Below are 21,343 nucleotides of genomic sequence, written 5' to 3' on the forward strand. Positions count from 1 at the left end.
TCATCAGGAAATGGGGATTCACGTTATTTTTACGATTTCTCACTCCTGGCATCAGAAATGTTCAAGAACCAAGCTCTTTACTGTGTCAGGATAACTTGAAAAAAGGTTTACACCATTTAGGAGCAGACTTCAAGACCAGGAGAAGTCTGTGACCACCCTGAACAGGGACATTGATGTGACCACTGAGCCTGGCAGGTGACAACGCAGCAGCTCAAACCAAACATCCACCTGGGATCTTAGCTCAAGCTGCTTCTTCATAAAATTCCTTTTACAGAACACAAGGCTCCTATCCAGGACCCATTTTCTTTTCTTTGTCTTTTTCACCTCCTTTCTGCACGATCTCCAGCTGCTACAGAGCCACATTAGGTGTGAGCCATGACGTTGCTTCAGTAGCGCCAGCCATTTCCCCACACGCTAGGCAGAAAGGACTGATCGGGGAAGGGACGATGCCCAAAGCATTCCTCCAAAAGAAGAGAGGGCACGCCAGGAATCAGCACCAGAAGGAGGAGACTCAAACCTGATGGCCAGACTGTGGCAAACCACAAAGCAGTGAGAGCTCCAGGTTCCGGTTACTGAGGAAGAATGACCTTGAAACTGCCTCCCTGCAAAAACTGGAAAAAGCAGCCTTCTCAGTTACACGCAGCTGTGCAGAGCGGACAAGGGGAACTAATGGTTCCTGTGGCTGGCTGTACTTGGTGGTGCTTCTCACATTCACCAAGTCATAGCATTCTTCCTTATCCTGGGACACAGCTATTATTCCACCTTCCCCCTTTTTTGCTCTACTTGAAAGCAGAGTAACTGGTATTAGAATACAGGTCTATTAGGGGCACCTGGCTAGGGCAGGTCTGGTGCTCCTTCCCTCTCCCTCTGCCTCTCCCCATGTACTCTCTCTCTTTTTTTAAAAAGATTATTTATTTATTTATTCATGAGAGACACACACAGAGAGAGAGGCAGAGACACAGGCAGAGGGAGACGCAGGCTCCATGCAGGGAGCCTAACGTGGGACTTGATCCTGGGTTTCCAGGATCAGGCCCTGGGCTGAAAGCAGCGCTTAAACCGCTGAGCCACCCAGGGTGCCCTCTCTTTCTCTTTTAAAACAAAAAACAAAAGCACCTTTCTAAGAAAATAAAAACCAGTAGATACCACTATTGTGTTCTTGCTTCATCTGATGTGTGAACCACTTTGAGAATCTAATGAAAGCAAAGACCGTCAAAGAAATACAGAATACAGTATTTTCCTACACAATTGTTAGATGTCAAGGACCCTTGTGAAGTTCATAGATCTTATGGGGTTTAACATATCATTTAAGTCCCCTGTAAACCCTCAACAGCTTGAGTCTCTCTCTAGAACCTTAGGAAACTAATGAGCAGAACGATGATCTTAGGAGCCTGACAGCAAAATATGAGTCAGATGTTGGCAAGCTATAGTCCATGTGCCAAATCCAGCCTGCTACCTATTCTTGCAAATAAAGTTTTATTGGAACATAGCCATGCTCATTCCTTTATTTATTGTCTATAGTTACTTCTGTGTCAATGGCAGTTTGATGTTGCAACAGTAACCATATGGCCCACAAAGCCTAAAATATTTACTAACCATCCCTTCACAGAAAAAGTTTGCCAACTTCTGACCTAAATGATGAATGAAAGACCACACTTTTTCAAAGGGAACCGTGTAGTATAGAAAATGGACAAATACCCTGCCAGGAAAGCCATCATCTTGAACTTTTTAAGATTAGGAGAAGCAAAGAAAGAACATCTGCCAACTGAAATTACTAGCGAAATCACAAGCTGCTAAGGCATTGAGCTTTATTACAGTTAGCAAAGCTTATTCAAAAGGCACTTAATATGTAGGATAGCAAAATTTCTTCTTAGGGAAGTAAAGGATAATGATTAAATGCTACTGTCAATTGTGGGAGCCTAAGAGTTAGCCAAAAGGCCTGTCATCAAACAACAGTGGGAAAGGAGTTCAGGAAAGGCCTGTGTAACAGGAACAATGTGGGAAGGAAGGCTTAACTGAAAACCATGAAGGAAAGGAGGGAAGCAAGAGTGACATGAGCAAGTGCTTTTGCAAAAGGGACACTTTGTAGGTGACATACTAGGACAACACACACTACAGTTCAAGGTGTGCCCCTGATAAAGGGAGAAGCTGAGAGTTTCAATATAATCCATCCCCCTTTGGCCATGTCAGACTCACGTTATCCAGGTCCTTCCGCAGTGCAATCTTGCTGGTCACCAGCTCATGGGCTAAGTCATCATTTTCCTGTTCCAACCTCATGTTAGCTTCTTGTAAACGCCGGTTCTCCCGCTGAAGCATAGAAAAAAAAAGTTACAGACACATAAAACTCCGATGGAGATGACAATTTCTCAGGGCTAACCCCCAAAACCCATTTCTGAGTCCTATGGAAATTATGGGAGGAGTGGCTGGTCCTACATGCTAGCAAGCAACACTTTCCTCCTATCTCCCATGAGAAATACTTAACTGGTTCCAGTGACCTTGTCAAGCTGCTACTTAATGATTAACTGTGACAAAAGGCCACTGAACTGTGACAACCTAGGCAGCTGGTTTAAAGCACAACAGATCTTACCTTCTCATTCGCAAATCTGAACTGAAACCTGAACCTAGAAATAGTGGAGCTGAATTTTAAAAAGAACTCATTAAAGCTAGTTACAGATAGGAGTACAGGAAGTGAAAGGCTGAAAGCTATTCACTTCAACCCAGGGCTATAAGCAAACGAACCTCAAATCGCTCGATAGGGTCTTCTTGTTGGGCCTGCTGTTCCCTCATGGTGTGATATTCTTTTTCATATTTTTTCAACTTCTTCTGACTAATCTGAAGGATGAAGCAGAGCACAAATTAAGAAGTATCAGAAAGTGGTAGGTATCTCAGGACCTGTGCTGATCTGGTCATCTTCAGTCACTATGAAGTGACGTGGCCCCTCTGACCTGAGTTTTGAGTCCCGTTGTTCCTAATCTCACCCTCCTCCTCCACCATCTTGTTTCACACACACAGGCACTGCTGCAGGGTGCTTTCAATCTGTGACGCAGGACACCTCGACAAGACATGGTATTATCATCCTTATTTTATAGGCAAGTTAATGGAGGTATAAGGAGGTTATGTAACTTGAGCAAGGTCACTCGGGACTGGTAGATCCGGGATTCAAGCCCAGATAGCTAAAATCCATGCAAAGTCCAAGCTATATTCACCTCACTCTCCTACTACCCACCACCTTCCCTTTCTACCAGCTCCTTCTGTCAAATAGACACAGTTCTTTTTGCCCTTAAAAACACCATTCTAGGGCAGCTCAGGTGGCTCTGTGGTTTAGCGCCGCGTTCGGCCCAGGGCGTGATCCTGGAGACCCAAGATGGGAGTCCCACGTCGGGCTCCCCGCATGGAGCCTGCTTCTCCCTCTGCCTGGGTCTCTGCCTCTGTCTCTCTCTCTCTCTCTGTCGCTGTCTCTCATGAATTAAAACAAAAACAAAAACAACACCATTCTACTGACCACTCTACTTAGCTGCTCTTCTGCCCCAAACTACTGTCCTCTTGATCACAAGCTGCTTCTTAGCAGCCACGATAAACCACAGGTGTATACATTTTACTTCCAGTGCTTCACTGCCTTTCTTTAATCTCTCTAAGCTTTTACTCTGACTGCTCTATAGAAAGCACTCTCTTGAAGGTTTCTTTTTCACTCCATCCAGTGGGTCCTAACTCTCCCCAACTAGACTTCAAAATTCCTGCCTTTCACTCTTTAACATGACCAAATGACTCTCTTCCCACCAGGAAATGTTCTCTCTCTGTTCTCTTGGTGCTCCTTCTACCTAAACAGCACCCCTGCCCCCTTGTCCATCATCTTATAGGCTAGCCTCTTTTTTTCTTCAATATAAACATTACCAAGCACATCCCTTCAAGATGCAACTCTTACTCTTTTGTTTGATTACTTCCTCTAAACCACTAATCCATTCCCTTTGGTATTTTTAAAATTACACTTTTAAGTACTTTAGCCTAGTGGCTCAGTAGTTGAACATCTGCATTTGCTCAGGTCATGACCCCAGGGTTCTGGGCAATTCAGTCAAGCATCAGGCTCCCCACAGGGAGCCTGCTTCTTCCTCTGCCTATGTCTCCGCCTCTCTCTGTGTCTCTCATGAATAAATAAATAAAATCTTAAAAAAAATACTTTGAAATATAAGAAATAGAGAAGTGCTAAAAATCAGTATGTGCAACACAATGATTGATTATGAAGCTAACATTCATTCCTTTCCAAGGCTTTAATATAATCAGCACAGAACTGTTGGCTCACAAATCTGACTTTCAGCTCCCAGTTCCAGGTAATTAGGAATCTCAGAGCTGGGCTAGTCTAACTTCCTTATTTTCTAGGCAAAGAAACAGAGACCTCGTAAGGGGATGGGAGAGCCCCAAGTGTGCATCATCTCCAGTCTTCTGTTCCATGATTCCCTTTCCATCTTACTCGAGCTGCCTATTTCCTCCCATGGACTCTCTGGTCATTGCCCTTGTCAGATATTTATGGGTCTGCCTCAATCACAGCTTATTCCTGGAGTCTGGCTGCTGCTGTGGGCAGGCAGCCAGGAACACAACACTAGGCCTGGCCGCTGTCTTTAGAAAGATGCCCGTTAAACACTTGGGGTGAGGCCACAGGCTGGAGAGTGTCATCTTGAAAGCCAGATCTTCTGTGGTTTAAGGCCAATGCTGAGGTAAATGTTTGCATACATAAGTGAGTCACAAAGAAAGCACCTAAATAAAACACTGGTGTGATCGGTAAATTTATAAACAATTCTAACAGATCAATAGTAGAAGAACAGACGATAAATGAGAACTGTGGGCAGCAAACACTCCCTCCCAGGGTTCTCTGTGCTCCGTCTGGGAGACTGACAAGAGATTACAGCAGTTAGGAGGACCCCCTAATCACTGCATTTTTTAAAAAAGAAGTGTTTACACCAAATCCTACAAAACATTCTCACAAATCTTTTGGATTCTTCAACTTCTCAATCTTATACTAGGGTTATGAAGAGCTAACATTTTTTCCCCATAAACATGCATTATAAAAGGCTACTTACAAAATAATTTCTTCTATATTTCATTAGGGATAAAGAAATGTAGAAGAAATTATTTTGTAATTAGCCTTATCCCTGCTTTATTCTCTGAGGTAAAGTTGACTCTGCCTCAGCACTGTAACAGCATTACTGTACTGAGTACCTGTGAGATGCCAGACCCTTTAACACATGCTATCTCATTTGGTTCTGACATTTTCATGATAGGATACAGGCATTTCTTTATGCATTTTCCCATCTTTTCCAAGTTTTCTGCCTTGAGCATGATTTATTTTTATAAGTAAGTAAACAAAATAGGGGCACCTGGATAGCTCAGTTGGTTAAAGCGTCTGCCTTTGGTTCAGGTTGTGATCATGGAGTCCTGGGATTGAGTCCTGCATCAGGTTTCCTGCTCAGTGAGGAGTCTGCTTCTCCCTCTTCCTCTTCCTCTGTCCCTCCCCCACTCATATTCTCTCTCCCTCTCTCAAGGAAATAAATAAATGCTGTTTAAAAATAATTCTTATAATTACTCTGGACTTCTCCAAGAGCTCTTCTTGCTCATTTCTCTAGATGGTGGTCCCCACCTGTGCTTCTGAGTCCTCAAGGGTCACCCATTAGGACTGGACACAAACAAAGCTCCACTATCTTCCTCACTGGTCCAGAGTTCTGACTCCACCAGCTCTGGCTCGTTTTCTCATTTCTCATCCTCACTTGTTGCTAGTCTCCCCATTTCTTCACCACCTTCTCCCCACCCCAACGCCACCACAAACAAAAGATAAATAAAACCAACATTGCTTATAATGGGTTCAACAGCTGATCCTGACTTTTGGAGCACGAGCGGCTGTAAACCAGAGCCAACTAGCTCAGGCTGCCTCTGAGGCATGGACCCCATGAAAAGGCAGATGCCTTATACCCACATGGGGAATCAACAGGTACCAGCCGCAAAAGCCTCAATTCCTACCTCCTTATAAGGTCACACCCCGGAGACACCAGCACCTCTCAGTTTGTCCCATTAACAGTGCCTTCCCTGGGTCAGAACTCTCTCACTCATCGTCGGCCCCTGCCCACACACAAAGAGAGTGCCCATAAAGCCTGCTAAATTAATGAGAAAAGACCCCCTTTTCTTTGCATCAACCTTTCTTCTGAACAAAAATGGCATCACAGTGAACATAAAGTGTGAGCCTGGTGCCCTGCCTGGACAACCTCACACTTGGTTCACTCCTATTCACTTTCAGATCTGAGCTCTAATGGCACTTTTGTGCACCCTTCCCTGGCACCTTCTTCCCCCTATTGGGCCAGGTCTTTGTTATCTATTCTCATAACATCAAGTCAATTCCTTCATGGCACCTGTCCAGGTTTACAATTATTTATTTATGTGCTTACTTGATTGTCTGTCTTCCCACTGGGATACAGGCCACATCTGTTTTGCTTACTCCGTATCTCCAGGACCTAGCTCAATGCCTGGGACATAACTGGGTCTCAATAATTAGATGCTGAACAAATCAAAGCCAATGGCCTTCCTTTTAACCTAATAAGGATGCAGCAGAACATTTATTTATCCAACAGTTGAGCACTGCCATATGCAGTGTTCCTTGAGAAGTATTAGTGATAAAGATGTATATAGAACACAATATGCAAGTTCCACAAAGGTAGGGAGTCTTATATACTATAAAATTCCTAATGTCTTGTAGATAGCAAGCATGAAAATACTCAATGAATAGACATATCCCCATTCTCAAAAGTCTAAGGTTCATTTTATCTTTTACTTATACCAATAACATTTTAACTGAATTCAAGAAGCAAGGAAGCTTTGAAATCAGCCTCAGAGCTCTGAATCATACCCACTAATAGTGGACTCCAATCAGAAGGCTGTGAAAGCCATAGCTTCACAAACACAGGTATTTTTGCCCTCAAAGAAGCTTAATTTTGAAATTTGTTCTCTTTTATTATGCTTCAGGATTGGGGAGAAAACTCTAATATAATTTCCTGGGATAAGACCATGTAACTTAGGTAAACTGAATTTTATGTCCCACTGTAATCAGTACATTGTTTAACACTGTTAAGAGACAGTACTACTTTGAAAGTCCCCATGAAAGCCATGGTTCCCATAAACAACACTGTCCATACAAAAGAGCATAGAAGCCAGGGCACCTGGGTGGCTCAGTTAAATGTCCGCCTTTGGCTCAGGTCCTGGGATTGAGCCCTGCATCAGGCTTCCTGCTTCAGTGGGGAGTCTGTTTCTTCCTCTGCCTCTGCTTCCCGCCCTCCCCGCCCAGCTCGTGCACTCAGTCTGTCATTCATATATAAATACATACATATATACATACATGCATATATACATACATAAATAAAATCTTAAAAAAAAAACAAAAGGGCACAGAAGCCAACTCTGCCCCAACCCTACACCAGCAATAAAGCATTCTGCCTACCATTTTGGAGGACTCATGAGCTCTCCAAGGCCACCCACAGTCCCAAGTTAAGAAACCCTGAATCAGAGAGAAGGTAGAGACTTGGACCACGCCAGTTCGATATTTTGGTAGAAGTATATATTTAATACCAAATACCTCTTTCTTGGGTCACTCATCATTTACCTGTTACAGAAATTGGATAATGCTCTCTTTTAAAACATGTGCCGTCAGCCCCAGGAGAGCTGGTACCTGATCTGGTAGAGAAAGTGAGAGTGGCCACTAATCTGGGTAGGAGGGAAGTGGGACAGTCTGCAATGGAGAGCTTGGGTTTTCTAAGTGGACAGACCCAGGCTTGAGACCTTGTTCTGCCACTGACTCACTCCATCACCGAAGGTGAGCTGCCTCACCTTAGCCTTAAGTTCCTCATCTGAGAAAATTTCAACAGTTCTTATGAAGACTACCGTTAAGAGGATCGCATGATATAAAACATATCAAGAGCTCAGAAGAGTGCCCAGAACATGAGGTCTTTTTAATAAAGGGGGTGGCTATTATGTGTTATTATTACTATCTATATTTTTGTCCTGAATCAGAGACAGAGTTACCCTCTGAAAACATGGGGCAAGCAGTGAGACATTTAAACAAGTTCATTTAACACAGAAGAGCGGGAAATAGGCTGTGGCTAGGAAATGGGAGCTGATTTCCAAGTTTGGCTTAAGAAACTGCTGCAAGGATTGGAATCCCACTGGGCTGGAGTCATAGGAAGCCCAGGGAAAGTGGGATGTTGAATGTTATTAGCAGCTCTCCATGGGAGGGGTGAAGTATGTTGCATAGGTGACTGGGTGGGTATGAAGAGGTTGAAGAGATTTTTTTTTTTTTAAGATTTTATCTATTTATTCATAGAGACACACACACACAGAGAGAGAGAGAGAGAGAGAGAGAGAGAGAGAGAGGCAGAGACACAGGCAGAGGGAGAAGCAGGCTCCATGCAGGGAGCCCGACATGGGACTCCATCCAGAGTCTCCAGGATCACTCCCTGGGCTGCAGGCAGGCAGTGCTAAACAGCTGTGCCACCGGGGCTGCCCCAAGGTTGAAGAGATCTTGACCCCAAAGTCCTCACTGCTAAATAAAGAAATCTGACACAAGCCCATTTTTCCTTTAGTTATTGACTTAAAAAACTGAGATTTACATAGGACTTTTAAGATAACAAGGTATCTCGGACACCTTCTATTTTATTTAGTTCCCAAAACAACTGTCTGAGATGCTCATTTTACTGATGGGGAATCAAGACTGAGATAGGAGGAAAAAAAAAAAAAAAAGACTGAGATAGGAAAAAAAAAAAAGACTGAGATAGGAAAAGTGACATGTCTAAAGCCAAGAACCTGGTCTGTTCGGTGGCAACAGCAGCACAAAAACACAAATCTGGGGTGATTCTTGTTTCTCATCCACCTCGGTAGCATGTTCAAAACTGAGTGCAGTACTTGGCACATAAGAAAACCTACAAACGTTTATTCCTATGAACAGACTTAAGGAAAGTAGATGTCTGGGTAGAGGAGGTCATAATAGGGCAGGCCAAATGAGCATGGGTGATGATGATGGTGGTCATCAGCTACTTTATGTATATATGTATATATATATACACACATATACACACACACACATATATTTTTATTTATTTATTTATTTATTTATTTATTTATTTATTTATTTATTATTTATTTATTTATTTAAGAAAGGCAGACTACCACGTGCAGTGCCTCATTTGGATGTGTCTGGAGTCTTAGAAGCTTGACTACCCTACGTTCTCCTACAAATGGACCTTGAGAGCCTGTCTGGAGGTTCTAGCAGGGGAGCGCAGCTACTTGTATACCCTTGACCAAAGAATGGTCCTCCTCTATCGGGGATGATTGTCCTCTTTGACTGAGCGCGCAGCTTCGGGAGGGACGCACACGGAGTGGTGAGGGAGGAAGAGGACACCCACCTAACCAGCCAGATCAGCCGAATCAACCCTGGGGATCAATGGGGTGACAGATGTTGCAGCCAGATTGCCCTCACATTTGCATCAGCTACTTCAAAAGCATCATCTGACTTTTCTCTCTACAACCCTGCCATGTTAAGCTATCTTGGATCATACAGCAGAGCCAGGATGAGAGCCAAGGCCCATGAGACTCCAAGGCCTGTACTTGTAACCACTTGAAACAAATCAACATTCTATTTAGTTTCTGAGCCCCTTTATTTAATTTTTTCAAATAGTTCAGGCTCAAACTCCCTCAAAGATCACTAAATAGAATTAGGCATTCCAGTTCTACTATCCGAGTATTTTTGCACTCAGCAAATTAGTAGCAGAGAACCCAAACACAGATAAGAACCAAAAGAGACCAGCTTATTAAAATAAAATAAGAAGGTAGAGGGCACTGCTACCCTTGTGACAAGCAGCAAAATTTAAAACTCTAAATTTTGTAAAAGAGAGTAAAAGAACTCTCACTTAGAAGTTTCCTCATGAAATTCAATCTAAAAGGTAGAAAACAAGCACAGAAGTAAAACTATAGCCTGGTCTAGTCTTAAGGACTAAACTTAGCTACAAGTAAGCTAAACTGGCAGAGACTGAGCTTACCCACCATTACAAGATGAACATCACCAAAAATACAAGTGGTCCCTGGCCCATCCATTTAATCCCTCATTTACAGAATGGCACACTGATGGTAAGTATTGACTTTAGAGTCTGAAATTCCTGGGATCCAACCCTGGCTCCATCACTTACTAACTTTATACCTTTTGGGAGTCTTCTTCAATTCTCTAAGCTTCAGCATCTGTAAAATGACCTCACCTTATCACCGTAAGGATTAAGTCACTATGTTGCAGACATTATGCAAGATACTGTGAACACCTTATGAAACAACACTGATGAAGCCACTGCAATCACAGAGCCTAAAATCCTAACACACACTAATGTAACAAATGATCTGAGCAGAGAATGAAGCTTCAACTAATATTGCTTTTAGCTGTTGAATAAGAATATTCCCCAAGGGCAAAGTATTCCCAAATGCCAGAGTTTTCTGTCTCTCCAAATAGTAAATGGTTAGTATTACATTAATTTGGAGACACTGCCATTTGGTTTCTGTAATATCTTTTTCTACAGGTAGTCTGAAGTCTTGCACATTCATTTTAAGTTTGAAATAAATTCCAGTGAAGCAATCAGTAGTTCAGAAGATCCATTTCACTTTAGGTAGGATTCCAGAGTGAAAGGGTCAAATTTTCATTCAGGTTTAATCTAAGAAACCCACTGGCCGTCTCTATTATGGCTCCTACTTCTTCTGAACTAACCTTACATATAGGACTTTCTTTTTTTTAAGATTTTATTTATTCATGGGAGACACAGAGAGAGGCAGTGACATAGGCAGAAGGCAGAAGGCTCCCTGAGGGGAACTGGATGCGGAACTTGATCTGGGAACTCCAGGATCATGCCCTGAGCTGAAGGCAGATATGCTCAACCACTGAGCCACCCAGGTGTCCCATGTATGTGACTTATTCTCAAACATCTCTGTGTAGACATAAAAAACCAGCTGCTCTCTTATTTCTTGAATCAAAAAATTTAAGACCTATGAATTTTTTCCCATTTTCTCCCTCTAAACATGATGCATGGCCCAGTTAGGAGTATGAAAGGGTTGTGGAGCTCCTAGGACCATTCATGATCCCCTGGAACAATCTATCTAAAGTGAAATTCCTGGGGCGCCTAGCTGGCTCAGTTGGTGGAGCATGGGACTTTTGATTGTGGGGTTGTGGGTTTGAGGCTCACGTTGGGTGTAGAGATACAATCTTCAAAAAAGTGAAATTCCTTTTAGATCTTCTATCGGAAGTGGAAACAATCTTTCTATTTCAAGACAGTGACCCATAAAGGGGGAGCAACTCAATGAGTTCTGATATACGTTGTTAAGTTTGAGTTTAAGAGCAGAGGATCTGGGATGCCTGGGTGGCTCAGCGGTTAAGCATTTGCCTTTGGCTTGGGGTGTGATCCTGGGGTCCAGGGATCAAGTCCCGCACCGGGGTCTCTGCACAGAGCCTGCTTTTCCCTCTGCCTATGTCTCTGCCTCTCTCTGTGTCTCTCATGAAAAAATAAATGAAATATATATATATTTTTAAAGATTTTATTTATGTATTCATGAGAGACACACACAGAGAGAGAAAGAGAGGCAGAGACACAGGCAGAGGGATAAGTAGGCTCCATGCAGGGAGCCCAACATGGGACTCCATCCTGAGACTCCAGGATCACGGGGAAGGCAGTGCTAAACTGCTGAGCCACCCAGGCTACCCAATAAATGAAATCTTAAAAAAAAAAAAAAAGAAAAGCAGAGGATCTAAGACTCTTTCAAAAATAAATAAAATATTTCAGTTCCATAATAAAGTAAGGAACAAGAGCGAGAAGGGGATAAATAAAAGGGCTGAGAATAGAGAAATGAAGACAGAGGCAAGTAAAGACTGACACCGAAAAGATTTATAGAGAAAAAGAAGACACTCAGGCAAAGAGAAAAACAGACCTTTCTGAGCAACACACCCATCTGGTGGCCGTTTCAAATATTGCTACACCAAACTTAATTCCTGATGCAATTCTGCAATGAGAAGAGGCCATGCAATGGCATGAAAAGCCTTGGGAATATGGAGTCAAAGGCCTGAATTCCACTAGAGCTCCAGCCACTACCCAGCTAGATCCAGTTGGGGAAGCCACTTGAATTCAATAAGCCTCAGCTGCCACACTTGACTTGCCCTGCATACCTCACAGGGTACTGTGGGGAAGAAATGAGATATCCATAAAAACTATACAAATACTGGAAATTACAACATCAAAACTGTTAAAACACAACCATAAAAGTAAGTAACTATTTCCTCAACTGGCATTTGAGGCCAAGTATTCCTAATTCCCACCCTAGTCAGGAAGTATAACTGAGAAAACCATGCCACAATTTTTAAGAAATTAAAAAATAATGGAATGGGATTTCAAAGAGTTACAAATCCAATGTTTCCTTTCTAAATTCTACACCAGGAAGTTAAAAAGCTAGTTTCCAAACCATTCACAAAGAAGGAATCCCCTTTTCCATGTCTAGAGGGAGCTCCAAACCCAGAGATGACTGTACTTTCCTGCTGATGGAGTAATACACTCCCACCTCCTACGGTCCACGTAACACTGGGCTCATGATTGAGCCTAATGATGATTTTCCTTATTTTTGAGCTGGTAAATTATCACTGTGACTGAGGTTCTCTACCAATAATTGGCTCATTGCCTATATTTCTCTTAATAGTTTTTGGAATTAATACACCTACCAGAGTGCAAGTAACCATCACTAACTACACTATATTTCACCTTTTAGCAGAACAATTTCATTCTCATGTCCTGGTCAATACATAGGCTTTCCACACTGTGAATCAATTTTAAGAAAAATTACTATCTTTCTCATGCAAAACCATGTGCAAGTAGGGGGAATCATCCAAAGTGTACCCCAGCCATGCAGAGTTCTCCAGGGCCAGTATGAATTATGTATCTAAGCACAAAATATGTGTGCTACGTAGTCTTGTCTACCTTAACTCCTTGAAGGCACAGGCAAAAAAAAAAAAAAAAAAAGGACATTGGACACCTCCGATCTGAACTATGGAAATAAAGGATCCATATATTATTAAAGTGTTTCAAGCTACTGAAAACCCAAAAGGTAAAACCATTGGCTGGAAGATATTTTAAGCCTTGCCCAAAGCCATGTTAACTCTCTAACTCTTCTTCGTGAGAGAACACTTGGTAGAAACTCAGCAGCATATTCATTTATTCACTCATTCAACTATTTTTTATATGTTGAATCCTGTTCTTATGCTGGGGATCTAGCAGTAAATGAGATTGAGTCCCCTCTGCTGCAGGATTAGTTGGGGAGAGGGCATGCATACAATAATAAGCATTTAAAATAATATTAAATAGCAATAAGTGATATGAGGAAAATAAAACAGGGTAGAGATCAAGGTATAAAGCACTGAGGGAGCTGTTAGACAAAATAATCAGAAAAGGTCTCTCTGATGGCATGATATCTGAGCTTAACATTCAATGAGTTGATGGTGATGCCACATGGACATGAGAAGAACATGATGGGTGGAGAGACCAGTGCAGAGGCCTGCAGAGTGAACATGCTCAGCAAGTTTGAAAACAGGCCAAGTTGTCTGAAGTGGAAGTTGGGAAAAGTAGGAGGAGGTGAAATCAGAGACATGGTCTAAGGTCACATAGTATAGCACCTTGCAGGTCAGGGTAAAAACTCTTTGAGTTTTATTCTAAGAAGCCATCAGTTTTAAGTGAGAGAGATGGGATCAAAAAAACCCACTGGGGTGTCTGGGTGGCTCAGTCCGTTGAGCATCCGACTCCTGGTTTCAGCTTAGGTCATGACATCAGGGATCAAACTCAATGTCCTTGGAGTCTGCTTATCTCCTTTTCTCTCTGTCTTTCCCCTGCTCTCTCTCCCAAGTGAATAAATCAAAGAAAAACAAAGAAAAGCAAAGCAAAGAAAAAAAAAAAAACCACTATGGAAACAGGAAGTAAGGAGTCTACTGCAACATTCCAGAAGACAAGTGACAGTGATGGTTACATTACTGAGTTAGTGAGAAGGGGCAAAAGCAATCAGATTCAGGGTATACTGTGAAAACAGGGCTGGGATGGAGGACCAAGATACGGTGTGAAAGAGAAAAGGCATCAATAGTAAGCAAAGGTTTTGGCCTGAGCAACCAGGTTCCAGGAACTTAAGATGGGACACTGAGAAAGGTTTTGGAAGGGAAGAAATCATCAGCAACTAAGAGGCTTCCTGTTCTATGAACTAGACTGAGGTGGTGACTCAAGAGAACCTCCGAGCTCACCTGTTCTTTGCTCTCTGCACAAACCCACCATCTGTGAAATGTTTCTGACAAGTGTTCATTTGATATCTGCTTGAAAAACCAGAGAGGGAATGACCAGAATAAGAGCCATCATTTCTTGAACCCTTACTAATTACCAGGCATCATGGTAAACACTGTACACAGTGTAGTTAATCCTCACACATGAAAGTACTTAACCACAGTACCTGGCACATGGGAAAATATCATTAAATGTTATTTACAGTGCTTGTGAGGTATGTAACGTTTTAAGTTGAACTTTAATAATTATTTCACTAACTAGAGGCTCTATTTCTTTTTCAAATCCTTGATTCAATTTGTATTAGGAAATTTTATTGTTTCTCAGGTTTAATAGGTAGGTGGTTTTAGTACTTCCCGCCTTCCACAAAGAGGGCAGTATTCCAAGGTCCTAACTTTATGTAGTGATTCTGGGTTTCACTGCCTCCCAAAGGCCCAAAATTAGATTCTATGTGTTCATGAGTACCTACACCAAGGGTTCCATATTCCCCTGGGATGCTGCTTTACCACTTCCCGCACACTAGCTGAACTACTGTGATTCAGGTACCTGGGATTTCTCTTACTTACTTACTTATTTATTTATTTATTTACTTATTTATTTATTTAAGATTTTATTTATTTATTCATGAGAGAGACAGAAAGAGAGAGGGAGAGGCAGAGACACAGGCAGAGGGAGAAGAAGGCTCCATGCAGGGAGCCCGATGTGGGACGTGATCCAGGAACTCAAGCATCATGCCCTGGGCCAAAGGCAGGCACTAAACTGTTGAGCCACCCAAAAAGAGAGATCCCCTCTCTTTTTTATTTCAAGTTCATACAGGCATTTCCTACCTCCAAGTGTTTCAAGAGGGCAGCCTGAGTTAGCTAAGTATGACATCTAACCAGAACCAGAAGTCCACTATTATTTTACATGTGAGGAAACTGTACCTTAAATAGGTAAAGTAATTTTGAATTCAGATCTTTCAAGTCTGTGTTCTGGCTGGTAGATAATGAAGTTTTTCCTGCTCATCTTACAACATGAATACAAGGAGATGTTACATTTTTTGACCTTATATAATTAAACACACCATAAATGCCACTGAAAGTGATAAAAATGAGTTTCCTTCATTAGTTATTAGTTTCATGTTAGGGAATTTCTGACCATGACCACAAATATTGAAAGTTAAAAGACAACACAGATCATAAAACCAGAGTCCTGCCACTACTTTGCTATATGACTCTAGAAGCTTCTTTGTGTTTTGCTGGGTCTTTGAAATGAGCAGAATCCCTTCCCCAGAGTCCAAAGGCTGGGGGAGGCAATGAGATCTAATGCACAGGATATATAATATGTAAGAAAATAGTGGGAAAATAAATTATATGATACAAAAATCATCATCATCATTATTAAAATGTATTATAAATGTTCATAGTTTGATCAGGAATGGTGAGACATGAACTAAACAAAAGAATCTAAATTAATGCAAATATCATTCTACCTTCATGCTGCAAGCTAATTCCATTAATTTTTTCGCATTTTCTTCTGAGCGGTATCTCTTAGGAAGCTGAACCCTGAAGAATTTCAAGGCACCTTCAAAGTCTGTCAACAGCAAGTCATCCTTAGAAGTCTTGAAAAAAGAAAACACAACCATGTATAGAAAGAGTTCTTTACCATGAAGATCCACAAGAAGCATTTTATAACACCAGCACCTTTACAATACGCAGGAGGTACTGCTTAGCCACTGCCTGAGCCATTACCAGGGCCAGGGCTACCAAGTGGTGGCTGCTTAGTATGAGATCAAGACTAAGATACTCTGAGTGCTGGACAGGGGCTGTCACTCGATTTACAAATAAATGTGTACCTTTAATAATCCAAGGGCGACATTAAATATAACACTTATTCCCTAAAAGAGAAAACACAAAAAGAATATTTTCAGTGTTTAGATATGGACTAGTCAGCTGTCCCCAAAATGCCCCACAATTTTTAAGAAAGTATAAAAAATAACTAAGTAAAGAAATGGAATATCTTGAAAACATCTTAGGAAAATAATAATTAATACAGGCCTGCTACTGAAAAACAACTTAAAATAGACCCAATGTCCCATTCCTCTGAACTTTTTTAGCTATTCTCACATTTAACAAGAAAGAACACTTTTCCAAAGTATTCTATGCTTCCCAACCCAAGCTTCAGAACCATAACATTGTGATCTTTCAGAAAATAATTGCAGATGGCCTTTCCCCTCATCATGTGCTACATCCACTCCACATACAGCAGTCTAAGAGCCCTCTATCCCAGAAAGAACTTGATCAGGGCTCCCTCCAATCCACTTTCTCCAGCTAACCCTTCCGGAGGTGCTGCGGGCAAAGGAAAGGGGAGGCACAAAGGGGAGGCACAAAGACCTACTAAATTAAGTTCTTGGACCTTGGTTTCTAGAACTAATACTCTCCCACGAGTTTTCTGAGCTCATTAGTTGACAAGTTCATTTAAATCACTTAGCATGCCACTAGGCCCATAGTAACTACTTAAAAAAAATGTTTATAATACTGAGAAACTATAAAATTTACAGGTTGGAGACTAGGAATTGGTTACATAAACTATGGTATATTGCAAGAATGAGATACCTGACAGCAGGGAAGAGTAATAGTGTATTTCGTAACATGTATTTGGTAACAGTGTTTCTTACAATGTTTCAAGCTGGGTAGAAGGTACAAATGCTTTAATGGATTTTGGAAACAGCATAATTAAACAAAAAGAAGGATAGTACAGATGTGTGTCTATAAGTGTTCAAGCGTATGAAACGAAAAGAGGTTATCAAATAACATAATAGCAGAATTCTATTTTAAAATATATATTTACAAAACCTCAATATACATTATTACATAATACTCCATATGAAGAAAGCTATTCTGTACAAAAATAATGTATGTACATAAACACAAAAAAAGGCTGAAAGAATATATATTAAAATGCTGAGTTACTCTCTAGAGTGAGATTAGAAGTATTTTAAAATCTTTTTGCTCGTGTTTTCCAGTTTCTACAATAAACATTTATTATTTTTGAAATTATTTTTTTTCTTAAACACATATACCCCAAAACTGTGCCGTGGCAAAGACTGTTATGTACTCTAATATCTTTTTTTGTTATAGTAACATACCCTCCGATTTTTCCCAATTCTTACTCAGCTTTAAAAAAAAAACTCTCCTTGGGACACCTGGGTAGCTCAGTGGTTTAGCGCCTGCCTTGGGCTCAGGGCATGATCCTGGAGTCCTAGGACTGAGTCCCACATAGGGGGCTCCCTACATGGAACCTGCTTCTCCCTCTGCCTGTCTCTTCCCTCTCCCTCTCTCTCTCTCTCTGTTTCTCATGAATAAATAAATAAAATCTTTAAAAAAATAAAATAAAATAATCTCTCCTTTGTGGCTAGATGTGGTCAGGTGCCTAAGTTCTGGCCAATAAAAGATAAATGAAAATTTGGGTGGAACCTCCAGGAAGTCTCCTTTAAAGAAGAGACACACTCTCCCCTGTTCCCGACCCTCTAGGGGAAGGCAGGTTACTGCCAACCTTCTGGCTTCTTTCATATGAGAGAGATATTAACCTCTACGTTACTTAGTCAATGTTATTTTGGGTTTCTCCAATAAATGCAGCCAAATCTAGATTAATAGTAATATAAACGTGTAATAGTGGGTTTTTTGTTTGTTAGCAGAGAGCACCTTCAACAAAATGTGATCATTAGCCTTAGCTTTAGCCCAAGAAGAGTTACTTAAATCTGGATTTTTGAGCACAAAAATCAAATTAACTAAGAATAAATTCTATTTTAATGGAGGTGACACAGGAGGATACTGCAAATAAAAGCCAAAGTCCTGTGGCCTCTGATACATACCTCACATAAAAGCAGGTCAATGATATGGAACACCATGTAGAGAGGAAATTTTGCAGTGAAAAGTGTAAGAAACCACTGGGAGGCATACATGTGTGCTTCAAGGCTTATATCCAGGAAATGGTTGTACAGGTCAGGGATGTATTCCTGAAATAGCAAGCTAATTAGTTTAGGGCACATACATGCTGTTCAACTCCCACTTGGGAGGCTCATAAATCTGCCAGGAATAGGCCAAAAAAGTCACATATTTGTGTTTTCCTAAAAACCTCTAATGTACTAAGAATACTTGTTATCAAGTATCAAACTGACATTTGGCTCCCTTTTCCAGTCCACAAATTACCTCTAAAGAGGAATCCCCCCGATGGTGACAAATGTTTGGAATGATAGTTTTTCTTTCCAAATTATGAAATGTTTGGGAAAGTTTGTTTCACTTTTTTTGTTTGTTTCACTTTTATTATGGTATTCCAAACCAGTCAGCTTTAGAGCCTTGGCAGACATTTCTTGACTTAGTTTGCTGGGTTAAAGGCCCCTACAAAGTCATCTGATCTTTTGGGCGTTTATGAGATTGAAAAACTAGCTCACACCCACTGGGTTCACACCTTATTAATCTTGGAATCGTCACCACAGAGTGAGAAATGAAAAACATCAAACCAGTCCTTAACCCTGGATGGCTAAGGCAATCACCACTGCTCCTTGGCACCAGGTTCATCAACCTGGTTCTTCCTAGAGTTGCACTCTTAGTGGCAAGTGCAAGGCTGGTTTCTCTTTTTACCTGCATGAGGCGCTCCAACTGGTAAAATTTGCAATGTAAATCTTCAAAGTTTTGCTTGAAAAGTTCCCTGAGACCATAGTCAAACATGATCTTGACCAGAACACTGAATGCCTGTTCTTCGGGCATCTGTAACAGATAGAGAATGAGGCGGGCATTACAAAATATATACAGAAGTTTTCTCAGTATGTTAAATTCATCCTTCTACTCCTATCTAAATAGGAAATTTAGCAATATGTAGTAATTGAGGTAGTTGTGTTTTATGACATTCATTGACTGAACCGAGAGACATTAATGATATCTATTCTGTGTCAGATACTGTTCCTATCCTCAAGAAGTTTCCCATACAGCCAGTATACAATAATTATGAGTTAGGCAGAATTCATATTTACCATACAAATTAGGTAGAAAAATCAGTGGGGATACAAGAACAAGAAAGCCTGAGTACGCCTGAGGGAACCAAGAATAGGCTTTGCAGGACCAGATCTGAGCTGAGTAGCAACAGACTGATATATGAGTATAGGTTTCATCTTTCTCAAATCCTGACATCTTTATTAAATAATTTTACCCCCTTAGCTGCTACTTTTTCTAGTAAAAATGTTTTTCTTCCTCGTTGTTACAAACACAGCCAGTTACAGCAGAACCTTAAATATTCTAAGGTTTATAGTTCAGAGTACTATGTAATATTTATGGTGATACTTAAAATATCCCACTTTACTTCTATTTACAGATGTTACCCATTTATAATAATACCTAGATCTTTCATAGCTTTGTGGAAAAATATATCCCTGAGACCTTGGCAAAATGTCTAATTTTCAAAATAGAAAAAAAGTACTGGAAATGTTATTTAAGGCTTGGTGTGACTGTAGCAAGCCTTCAAAATGTCAAGAAGGTGGGCGGGCTTCTGTGGAACAAGGGGATGGAGGTGGGCTGAGCACAGAAATCACTGAGAATAAAGAATAAATCAGATTAAGTAATAAATGAGATAAGCACAGCTAATTATTTTGGGCAGGTAAGGGCACTGGAGCAAAGGACCAGATTTCAGAGGTCTCTACCACAGAAGGCAGTTTCATAATTTCTTCCATATGCTAGGGACATTTGGGTCTGCCCCAGAGTGGCATTTCTTTTTTTCTTTTTTCTTTTTTTTTTTTTTTCTTAAGACTTTATTTGAGGTAGAGCTTGAGATTGAGAGAGAGAGAGAAAGAGAGAGAGAGAGATGCATGAGCGGGGGGAAGGAGAAGCAGAGTCCCCACTGAGCAGGGAGCCTGATGTAGGGCTTGATCCCAGGACCCTGGATCATAGCCTGAGCTTAACCAACTGAGCCACCCAGGCACCCCTGACATTTCTGATATCAGGTAGCATATATGCTTTTCGTTTGAAACAAGCATTTATCTTAACACAAGGAGCAACAGAGTTCAAACCCAAGACACTAGATTTGTTTGGGAAACCTATTTTAAAAGGAGTTGTGATACCTAAATGGGGACAAATGTTCTTGGACTGAAGTTGAGAACAAAGACAAACCACACAAGCCTGAGAGCCTCTGAGATATAAAGTCTTACTAAAACAACATAATTTTAAAACTTGACCTCTTGATGGCTATTAGCTTGACTGTGGTAATCATTTCACAACATACAGCAGATCAATTCATCAAATCATACACCATCTATATGCGCACACACAATTTTTGTTAATTATACCTCAATAAAGCTGAGGAAAAAACCATGACCTTTTAATTAATATCATATAATATTTTTACAGGCATACTAATATCAATAAGCTAGGTTCTCACAGTAAGAAGATACAAAGTGGTTTTGGTTTTACTTGTATTACAACTGATAACAAAATGGCTTACAACTCTTCAAAAGGTTCCCGGTACTTAGAGAAACAAAATCTAAACTCCTTGAGCAGCCTCTCCAGCTCCCTTCCCACCCCCCACCTCCACCCACCCCCCATCCACAGACAATGCTCCAGTCACACAGCCCTGCTTCCAGCTTCTTCCATAGGCCAAATTTTCCCCATTCCATAGGCTTCTATAGGTTGTACTATTACCTTTGCTGGGAGTGCTGTACTCCCCACTCTGGCTTTTAAAACAGTTTTCTGATTTTCATAATAATGTTAGCTTAAAAAAGTTAAATGATACAGATGTACAAAAGAGAATGGATATCCCTTCTCATTCTTCAGTATTCACCTTAAAGGCTACCTCCCCAGAGAAGCCTGTGATATAAATAAAGTTCCTTTGCTATAATCTTGCATCAAACTTTTTACTATGTCTTCATGTCGCCACTGAGATAATAATGACATACTTGTGTGACTTTCTGCCTACAGCTAGTCAGCTCTGCTAGCTCTATATCCACAAAGAACCTACTG

General features: G+C 41.0%; 1 protein-coding gene across 12 annotated transcripts in view; it reads right to left on the reverse strand.

Moving 5' to 3' along the window:
- Positions 1-21,343, reverse strand: part of RABGAP1 (RAB GTPase activating protein 1) — a 166,954-nt gene that overhangs the window by 14,299 nt on the left and 131,312 nt on the right. For all 12 annotated transcript variants that reach the window (XR_004818773.2, XR_004818772.2, XR_004818771.2 and 9 more), the window contains 6 exons: positions 18,980-19,105; positions 18,211-18,354; positions 16,192-16,233; positions 15,829-15,957; positions 2,737-2,829; positions 2,194-2,304 (listed from right to left, as the gene is read on the reverse strand). Coding sequence is in view for 9 of the 12 variants with exons in the window: in XM_025475054.3 (XP_025330839.1) it covers positions 2,194-2,304; positions 2,737-2,829; positions 15,829-15,957; positions 16,192-16,233; positions 18,211-18,354; positions 18,980-19,105 (645 nt within the window). In the remaining 3 variants the exon portion in view is untranslated. The remainder of the gene's footprint in view (positions 1-2,193; positions 2,305-2,736; positions 2,830-15,828; positions 15,958-16,191; positions 16,234-18,210; positions 18,355-18,979; positions 19,106-21,343) is intronic.

This window comes from Canis lupus, chromosome 9 (assembly GCF_003254725.2).
Source record: "Canis lupus dingo isolate Sandy chromosome 9, ASM325472v2, whole genome shotgun sequence".
NCBI classification, from domain to species: domain Eukaryota; kingdom Metazoa; phylum Chordata; class Mammalia; order Carnivora; family Canidae; genus Canis; species Canis lupus.